At 44.2% G+C, this 10,198-nt stretch overlaps 1 protein-coding gene and 1 long non-coding RNA gene across 4 annotated transcripts; both read right to left on the reverse strand.

Moving 5' to 3' along the window:
• Positions 1-818: 818 nt before the first annotated feature.
• On the reverse strand, positions 819-2,140 carry LOC136523427 (predicted GPI-anchored protein 58). The gene is made up of 2 exons (XM_066517114.1): positions 2,107-2,140; positions 819-1,852 (listed from the first exon to the last, which is right to left on the reverse strand). Exons 1-2 carry the CDS (start codon positions 2,138-2,140, stop codon positions 819-821), a joined length of 1,068 nt encoding a protein of 355 aa, XP_066373211.1.
• A 416-nt stretch (positions 2,141-2,556) lies between these two features.
• Positions 2,557-9,833, reverse strand: LOC136519436 (uncharacterized). 3 transcript variants are annotated; one of them, XR_010774913.1, is made up of 6 exons: positions 7,734-9,833; positions 6,091-6,152; positions 5,441-5,503; positions 3,430-3,827; positions 3,183-3,300; positions 2,557-2,909 (listed from the first exon to the last, which is right to left on the reverse strand). It is a non-coding gene; the product is annotated as an uncharacterized lncRNA (long non-coding RNA). The 3 variants fall into 3 exon arrangements; XR_010774914.1 differs by lacking the exon at positions 6,091-6,152; XR_010774912.1 differs by having other exon boundaries at positions 5,441-6,152.
• Positions 9,834-10,198: the final 365 nt, after the last annotated feature.

Raw genomic sequence — 10,198 nt, forward strand, 5'->3', positions numbered from 1 at the left:
CCGGCGTGGTTGGCGCTGCATCACTGGTCACCTCATGCCTCAGGGACGGATGACTGTCCTTGCTGTTGCCTAGGACACCGGAGGGGGGGTTGTTGCACCGCAGGGACCGCTAAGCATCCCTGCCTCTAGAACCATCTGATCTGAGGCCGGCTGCCCTCCAGCGATCGCCTCACCAAGGGAGGTTGGGTCTTCCTCAAATCTGGGTGGTACCCAGTAGTCTGCGAACATAGGTGGCAATGTTCTAGGCTGCTCTGTTGCGCCACGATGACCGCTAAGCAGCCCTGCCTCAAGGACCATTGGATCCGAGGCAGGTTGTCTTCCCATGATCAACTCGAATGGAGAGGATGGATCTTGTTCAAAATGGAGAGGGGGTCCAACAGTCAGTGATTTCAGAATGTTTCACTGACTCAGCATCTTGGACAAGCATCGCGGTGCTCACCTCCGTCTTGCTGGCGTTGCCGTGACTACGTCCCCAGGCGCCTTGGGTGTGCGGCCCAGACCCCCCGCGGGAATGATGCCAGTTTGGGATGGCCTCATGGCCGGAACGATGGCGTTCTCCAGCGCCGAGGCCAACCCGGTTGTGACCCGGCGAGCGCAGTCGCTTGTAGTCTCTGGCAATGTGTTGAAACCCTCGGCATCGCAGGCATCGCAGAGGCAAGCAGCATGTGGCGATGCGGTGAGAGTAAGACAAGCAGTTTAGGCACCTGTCTCGCAACGCTTCCGCGATGCGCCTCCGGCGAGGTGGCTTGAAGGTGGCGACGCGCTCAGCAGGCGTAGGTTCCGCCTGCCTATGCAGGACCTCCCGCCACCCTTCTGCGTCAGGCGGTGAGATGCGCCTCCTCCTCCGCAGCGGAACACGCGGGCCCAATCTTGGCGGGCAGGGACGCGCTCCGCAGGGCCTTGGTTGGCCTCGCCGGGAGGTCCCAACCGCCGGTGAACAGGGATGCGGTCTCCCCCGGTGGGTGCGTGACACGGCCTCCTCCTGCGCCTGCGTCGCCTGCGACCTTGACGCTGCCTGCCGCCGACCTCGCGTGCTGTCTCCGTTGGCTGCTCGTCGACCGCTTGGGTGGGCAACAGGGCACCGACCTTGCCGGCCTAGGCGTTTCCCGAGCGTGAGAGCTCCTGCGGACAACATCGGTGAAGGAGGCATGGGTAGTGATGGGTGGCGAGAAGTCGGATTCCGAGTCGGAGGAGATGGAGTCCTCGGACCAGCGCATGGCCTTCGGGCGTCTGGGGGCACCGCTGGGGAAGAAGGGCTCCGCGAGCGAGGAGAGGTGGGAGACCGGAGTGGACGGCGCAGGCCCCGCGGATGGAGGCGGAGGCCGCTCGGCCTCCCCACGAGACCCGCCGTCAGTTCCGCCGGCGACGCCACATCTGGGCTCCTCGCTGGACGGGTGATGATGGGCCGGATGGCCACCCTGCGGCAGCGGCGTCGACGGCGCCTCGGCCAGCAGCGGTGGATCTAGGTCGCCATGGACGCCGAGGGAGGGGGCGGCGACGAGATTAGGCACCGGCGGCCCTATGGAGCGGGCGTCCGACTCGGACGGTGGCGTCACGGCTCCTGCTCCCGCACGCGTCTCGGGGCCGCAACCGGGGGAGGCAGGGGCGGAGGTGGCGGAGGGAGAAGTTGGTGCGGGGGGAGCAGGAAAGGGAAGGGAGGGGTTGGGAGCCGCCGGCGTCGGGTTGGAGACCGGTGGTGGGAGGGGGGCGGCGACGCCGGATCTGGCGACGGTGCATCTGGGGTAGGCCAGGGCTTGGAGGTGACGGGAGCTGCAGGCGTTGAGGTTGCAGGGAGGGGCAGGAAGGGGAGGGGGCCGCTGGCGGCGGGCTGCATGCCGGCGGCGGCGGCGGGCTGCGGGGTGCGGTCTCTAGGAGATGCGCTGCCTAGATGCTCTTTCTCTTGTGGCTCTTCCAGTTAGGTTGCCTTCACCAAAAGATGGCTGCCTCCTTTCTTTCTTTTTTTTTCTAAACAATCACAATGATTTCCGTTTGGTGTTGTCTTTTCTGAGCATCTATTTGAGACAAAATTCATTCAGGGTTAGTCCTGAGCCCAACCCCACCACGGTTCCAGCTTTGTCCGTTTGTCGTGCACGTATATGGCTCAACCTAGTGGCATGTCTCTCGCCGGCAGCCCCGGCATCATTGCACTCTTCGGTTTTTGCTTGGCCCAAATTCTATTTAGAGGAACCATATGTTTTGGAATTCGTTCATATTCTGGCAAATTTGAGGACCATTGATTGCATCAGTTCATGTTTGGAGAATTTGGGTGAGAACGACCATTAAGTTTTGAAGAACAAATTTTGGAGCACCTGACATACTACCTCCATTCTAACCACCTTGATTCCAGTTTAAAATTGAACTAACCAACATCCTATTCCTATATCCTATATTTGGGAGACAATTTCACAAATAAACACCCATGTATAGTGTATAGATGTTTCTCTGTACTTAAAGCCATATCAATGCCGCAAACAGCCGTTTCACCTTTTCTCAATGCTTTCTGCCAGCGAAATATTCAGGGGTCAAAATGTCAGTACTCATTCTTAGTGTTTTAATTGCAAATTCCCATTAACTTAACATAGAAGATCATACATTTCAGGACTAAAATCCAGGAAATGCACATAGAGTAGCTGATGCAGGGCCAGTGTAGCCAGATTACAGACAATGCCAATGGACAGGCTAACCAATTTAGGTGGTAAGATCCCTTTAAGAAAACACATAACCCTTAAAGGCCAACAAATTAAGACTAGGATTAAATTAACCAATGCTAAATAATGTCACATCATAAATCTTATACAAGTTTCCATTTCACCGATAAGCCTATAGATCATCACTTTAAGCTTCTGATGCACTTGAAGCACTCGTACTTGGCGACTCACCTTCAGAGGCTGCTGCTGCTGCTCCCAATGCTGCACAAATACACAAATGGTTAAGATAACATCAGCTTGTTAAGAACCAATTTCCCCACAATCAATATTTTGCTTCTAACCACATAAAACAGGCAAACAACAACAATTTGTTATCCACAGCTGTTAGGTAACAGCCACACTTTATCACTAAAAGAATTTGAACTGAGAACTTGAGAAAGAAACACCTCTCGCTGTTTAGCACAAATGTAATTATCTATGTTTGTATATTATTAAATCCGAAGGGCGGGCCTGGTGCAAGCGGTAGAGTCTTACCACCTGTGACCGGAAGGTCCTGGGTTCGAGTCGCGGTCTCCTCGCATTGCACAGGCGAGGGTAAGGCTTGCCACTGACACCCTTCTCCAGACCCCGCACAGAGCAGGAGCTCTCTGCACTGGTACGCCCTTTTGTATATTATTAAATCCCAAAGACATATTATGGATGCTAATATATGCATGTAGAGGCAAATGTAGGTTATTGCTTCAAAAAAGAAAACAAGTATCTATCGTGCTGGGTTCCTTACTTGGTAACAGCTACACCTGATCATTAACACCACTCAGGTTCCAATCATCCATTTTCCTGTGTTGTTAGTGACAATGATAGATCATGGCGAAAGAATGTAAAGTGTTACAGATAGTAGCCATGCTGATATCTGGAGTAGAAACGAATGTAGATAATGGCATTTTGTAACACACACAAGAAAAACAAAATGTAAATCTCTAACTGGCAGCTGGCACCCTTACTCGACCAGCTCTCTCTGAGGGTGCAGGAACAGGAGGAACATGAACCAGGCAAGGGTGAGGTGCATCTCTGCCAGCACCTAGAGTGAGTCTCCTGTCCACCCCCACTGCAGTTGCATTGCAGCTACAGCTTCTAGCAGTCTAGTGCTGCTTGCTGCTGCTCTTGCTCTACCCCAGATAACTGGAAAAAAATTAACACAATACAATTCAGATCAAGTGTTGATTATGAGCATAAATTAACAGAAAACAATTCAGATCAAATGGACACCATTCAATGGACCCATAGATACTTTCCTTCAAAATATAGTATTCAGTATTCACATACTGTTGCTTGCATATATCACTTTCATATAACAATGATTCACAAGCAGATGGCCGATGACTCAATGAGATAAACTAAAGAAGCAAGAGCTCATTAGATAAATTTCTCAATTTTATTTTTCTTATTCTACAGAACCAATGCTTTCACGACCTCAACCACAGGTGCAATGATGGCAGAGACAGACTATGGTGCCAATGTAACTCATGGGTAGCACATGTTCAACCTCATCTGAAAAAACTTAATCATATATACGAGTTCTGAGTCATTCTGCCCTTGGTGCAATGCTGCTGTTCAACGGGACAGCAACGGTTCTATAACTGATAGTGTGACCAGCAATTGATAGACATATAATTTTCTCAAACATTATGGCCGATAGATGTATCTCCTGAAATTTTCAGGTATGCATTCTTGTTGATAACCTATACTCTTAGTCCTATCGGTGTCCGCATGCACTTCATACTGGATTTGAACATAATAATGCTGAAGGATTCCTGTATGAACCATACTCATCCACGAAACATTGATATATTATGAATGGAGCCTAAACATTTTCATGATGGATGATTATAAAAAAATCAACAGGAAAAAAGAAAATGTATCTCTCCTACTGGGATCCGTAGCGGCCCTGCACTGTTCGAGGGCACATGAATAGGAGGAACATGAACCAGAACAAGCTGAAGTGCATATCTGCCTGTGGGGCCAGGGATGCAACCAGAATCAGACTCCTCACCTTGCTGCGGTTGCAAGCTAGCTACAAATAATCCAAAATTAACAGAAGTATTTGAAAAAGCTCTTGGTGTGGTAGGCAGTCAGGCTCCACCTAGCACCTACATGTGCCTAGGCATCGCCTAGGCAATGCTAAGCTTTTGTACTTTCTATGGGCGATTAGAGTAATGTCAATGCTAAATAAAGGAATATCAAAACAAAAAGAAAAAAACTGATATTATCATGTAGCATTGTAGCTATGAGTAGCATGACTATAGTTTACTTTCTCCATCTCTAATTTGTTCCATTGTCATGCATACATCACGCCCAAAATATCTCTACGCACAAAACAAGCCTAGATAAAATACCTAGGTGCTAGGGCAGGAGGTGCACTTCCACCTAGAGCCTAGGTGGCACATAGGCAGAGCTAGCCGCTACCTTTTTAAACAGGGATTAACATAAAGCAATTTAGATCAAGTGGGCACACTTCAAAGGATTCAGAGATTTTTTTTAAATCAAAAGGAACTGGCTTCACATACTGCTGATTGCACATATCATTTTCATATCATGCTGACTAATAAGAAGATTAATGAGCAAAAAATAACAGAAAACAACTCAGGTCAAATGAGCACAATCAATAGATTCACATATAATATTTCTAAACAATATTTAGTATTGACATACCATTGCTTTGCATACATCACTTCATATTATGATAATTAATGATCAGATGCCCATTGAGATAATCTGAAGGAACAATGGCTCACCAGATAAGTTCCTCAATTTCATTTTTCTTCCTCTACAGAACCATTTTTTTGCGCAACTTCAACCTAAGAAAAGATTCACTGAATCAGTCACTTTTTTTGTATATGGAAGAATGAAAAGAGTTCTGATCCATAAAAATAAAAGATAATAAAGAATGGGGAGATCTATTTTTAATCCATATCTCTCTATGATTCTTTGAAGGGCGGGCCTGGTGCAAGCGGTAGAGTCTTACCGCCTGTGACCGGAAGGTCCCGGGTTCGAGTCACGGTCTCCTCGCATTGCACAGGCGAGGGTAAGGCTTGCCACTGACACCCTTCCCCAGACCCCACACCCTTCCCCAGACCCCGCACAGAGCGGGAGCTCTCTACACTGGGTACGCCCTTTATCTCTCTATGATTCTTTATGTTACAAATAGAGGTTTCCTTATGGAAAGGCGGATTACTGTTTTTTTAGTGATATTTTTTTTTGAAATACTAGTTATGCCACTCCCACTGTACCCATATAGGATATGATGGTATGTAACATATGATTCATCTATTTCTTAGAGCACGACAGATAAATCGCACCTTCTAAAAAAAGAAGGTGCAATAGTGGAAGCATTTATGGTGACAGTGCTGTATATGGGTAGCATGTGCTCATCTGAAAAAATTACATTGAGTCCTGCATAGTTCTGCCCAGTGCTGCTGTTGAAGGGTACACCAATGGTTCTGTTGCCTATAGACAGAGTGTGAACAAAGGTTCAAAAGTTCATATATGTGTATAATGTTTTTAAACATTGTGCTACAAATGTTTATCCTGAAACTTTCAGATATGTAAACTTGTTGCTGTCCTATAGTCCTATCAGTGTCTGCATTCAGTTACCCTTTAAGCCTTTCTATGTGCTTTCTAGTGGATTCAGAAAAAAATAGATAAGGCCTACTTCCTGCATAGCAATGTGGGAGGATTTCTGTGTGAATCATACTATCCATGAAACAATTATGCGTATACTGCGAATGGAGTCTAAGCAAGATCAACAGGATCCTTGAGAGCATTGAGCATTAAAGGTTATTGAACGTGATATTTCCATTCTAACCATTCATGTTCAAACCAAAAGATATCAAAATTTTAACCAATCCAAAATTATGCAGGATTCAAATGCTTGTTTTCTTGAGAACAGGTACTGTTCGAACCATATTCATCACAACCATTCTTTGCATCCAAAAAGGTTCATGGGTGCACATTGACTAGGCCAATTTAGAGTTCTTTTCTTGAAGAAGTCTAGACAAGTTCAAAGGTTACTTGCTTACAATTATAAACAAGCCTAGAAGAACTTCACAACAATCATCAAGGTAATAAGAGATGCCTCCTGATCAAAACACAACAAACTTAGATAACCTCCTAATGCTAGAGTTGTCCCACAAATATGTTTTTACATTACTCACTACTACCACAATTAGAATCAATTGCCCTCAATGAGCATTTATTAATGGCTCCATTAGCCCTTCTTCCGAGTAGGATACCTTCCAAGCCTAGCCTAGATTGACATCAATTTTCAAGACAGGTGTAAAAGATGAAGAAGAAAAACACGTGTATCTAGCCAATTTCCTGAAGGGTTCATTAGAAAACTTATTACATATTTACATAGGAGCATTATAATTTTAGATGTAACTTGACATTCCAATTTCATATAATAAAATATTAATTGCATTTTCTTATCGAGGAAATGATAATCCTCAATGAACATTTGTTACTCACCAAACACAAGTACCCAAGTTGTTGCTAATAGCAGAGCAAATAACATTGACTTATTAATTACTATCCACATGTCCACAAGTTAACAGCTACATTTGCACAAAATTATTGAGAGAAGATGGACTTATAACTCCTGAGAAACACAATTGTTTGTTAGACACATATATTGTACCATGCATATCTTTTACTTTATCAAGTAAATCAGAGCTATGCAATGTGCAGCACTATACATGGAGTCATAGACACGAGGCAAATATGTGGAGTGTACTGTACTGTACTGTACTTGGTTCCTATCAAGAGTCAAGACTCCATTGTTTCTCCATAACAAGTACAATAAATGAATTAGCTCATAGGAATGTCTAGACAGCGTAGAACTCAAAATTTGTTAATATCCCCAACAAAGCATAGAGGTAGACATAAAATGATTTGACAGTTATTCTAGTTATATAAACACACTAATGTTGAGCAAAAAATATTATCATGATATTGCGCATATTTTATTGTTAACAGAAATATTACAAAGTTCCAAAAGTTGGCAAAATCATAAAGCAAGCAATGTTGTACCTGGAGTATAGAAGCTCATACACGGAATGACACCACCAGTTGTTCAGTATCTATGCGCTGTGCTGTAGAACTTATCAATTATCCTAATGATTCAGAAGTCATATCATACACATGGCAAAGTTCTTCACATGTGAGAAACATATCAATCTAAAACAGCTGAAGACAGTGGCATCATCTGTTTTTCTCCTCTACTGCCTCAGCTGACTACACAAGAAAAATGGCATAAATGACTCCATCTTCAAAAGTTAACAATACAGCCTGGAAAAGAAGCATGGTTTTTGGTTTCTCACTTGACCATCATATAGCAGCAAAATTATATATTGAGCATGTATGTATCCACATATGGAACAGAGCAGATATCAAAGAAATGAACTATGCAGGTGGTGCAGGTGGGCTCCGGGCAAATGTCAATTTTTTATGTGGCTGCTGGCTCACAACAAATGTTGGACAGCTGATAGACTTGAAAAGAAAGGATTACCACACCCAACCTGCTGCCCCCTCTGTGATCAGGAACCCGAAACATCAACCATTTGCTGGTAGGTTGTGTGTTTGCCCGAGAATTCTGGTTCCTATTACTCCGAGGGGTTGGGTTGCATAGCCTTTCTCCGCAGCCTACATGTAACACCCCAGCCCATTAGTAGCCTGTAGTAGTTGTGAAGTTAGCCCATGTGGCCCAATTGGCACATGTGGAGTTGTTGTTGTTGGGTTTAGTATCACCTTGGAAGTCTAGGAGGGTGAGGGCCAGCTTATAAGCCTTGTTTTTCCAAACGTAGCACCTCCGGATTAACACGAAGCGAGGACAAAAGTGTAAGCGAGGTGCTACACGTATGCAGGTCCGTTCCACGTGCGGAGCTGGGCCATATAAGCAGTTTTGGACGTGGGGTGTTACACTACAGTCGCTTCCTTTGATGATTGGTTGGTCTATTTGGAACCTATGCAACCGGTGTGTTTTTGATGGAGTCTCACCGAGTCTTTCCTTGATAATGGTCCAGGTTAGAGATGAGCTGAAACTTTGGGGTTTGGCTGGGGCACGTGGTATTTCCTACCTCACTGCCCTAGCACCTGAGGAAGGCTAGGTCCAGGTGGTTGGGGCTGGTCTTGGTCAGTCTAGGTTTTTTCTTCTTGTTGGATCCCTAGTGGGGATTGGTCTTGGCTCTTTTTTAGTGTTGTTTGTAAGGGTTCTATACCCACTTTTTCTTCTTAATACAATGATACGCAGCTCTCCTGCGTGTTCGAGAAAAAAAATGAACTATGCAGATAATGGAATACCTAAGATTCCTACGGTTAGCATCACTGCCCTACAGTAAGTCAATAGCCAAGTAAAAAATCTGTCCAATGAGTGCAATGTGTGCAATTAACAAGCTTAGTCCTCAGCAAACCATAACATGTTTTCATGGTAAACCTACTTTACACAGATTTCAACATCCTCAATTCTTCATTGTTGAGCTCCGAATTGCTGCCTACAATAACCTTGTAAGTACTAACATCACATTCACAATTATATGGGCCTATAGGATGGGCCTTGATATATACTTAACACAAAGAAGACCAAATATCAAAATAAGATCTGCTGGTTATGGGATTGACATGCCATCAGTGAACATTTTATTACCAACCAACCACATGTTCCAACCAGGCCTGTCCCAGAGGCCTGTGCATACGCATACGGTGCGCTGCACAGGGCCTCTTTTTTATCTAAGTACATGTTGTTAGTACTAGTTAGGGATCATATTAGTTAATTAAGTAATGAAAATCTGAGTATACTTTCATCTCCAAACCACGTCTGTCTTCCACTTTATTACCCTTCTTGTCTCTCACCAATCCCGGCAAGCATGCCTCCCTCTCTCCAAGTTGTGTATGGAGTTAAATTACTCCAAGTTTATATTCCAAATGAAAATATTGGACCTCTTGAGATTTTGATTTTTCTAAAGCGATTGGGTTGTTTTCCTAATGCAATTATTACATATATAATTTGCTACCTTATTCGAGTGTGGCATCAGCAAAGACGTGTTTAAAAATTGAAACTCAAACTACTAAGATCATATATGCATACTACAATGATACTCCTTCCGTTCCAAATTACAAGTCGCTTTTACTTTTTTGGTTCATCCATTTTGCTATGTATCTAGCAAAATGGATGTACCAAAAAAGTCAAAGCGACTTATAATTTGGAATGGAGGGAGTATATCAAAAAATGATTAGGTTTTCTACAATAGCATTAGCTACAATATTATGAAGAAGGATGCTTATAAAGATCTTAATGAAGATTTTGTAACAAAGAAAACTAAATGGATGGCATGTTTCACAGAAAATATAGTAGTTTAGTAATTACAATTTTTCATATATATTTTTTGTCAAGATGTAATCAAGAAGTTATCTATTGATAGGATTAACAAAAAAATAGATCTATTTTTAAAATAATTGTTCTTATACATAGGGCCTCATTTTGAATTCTGCACTGGGCC

Source organism: Miscanthus floridulus, chromosome 18, assembly GCF_019320115.1.
Source record: "Miscanthus floridulus cultivar M001 chromosome 18, ASM1932011v1, whole genome shotgun sequence".
In the NCBI taxonomy this organism is placed as follows: domain Eukaryota; kingdom Viridiplantae; phylum Streptophyta; class Magnoliopsida; order Poales; family Poaceae; genus Miscanthus; species Miscanthus floridulus.

Coding starts and splice junctions, on each gene's coding strand:
- LOC136523427 (XM_066517114.1), bottom strand. CDS start 2,140: ATGCCGGGGCTGCCGGCGAGAGACATGCCACTAG. Junction 1,853..2,106: donor GGCGAGAGACATGCCACTAG/GTTGAGCCATAT, acceptor CGCACCCCGCAG/CCCGCCGCCGCCGCCGGCAT.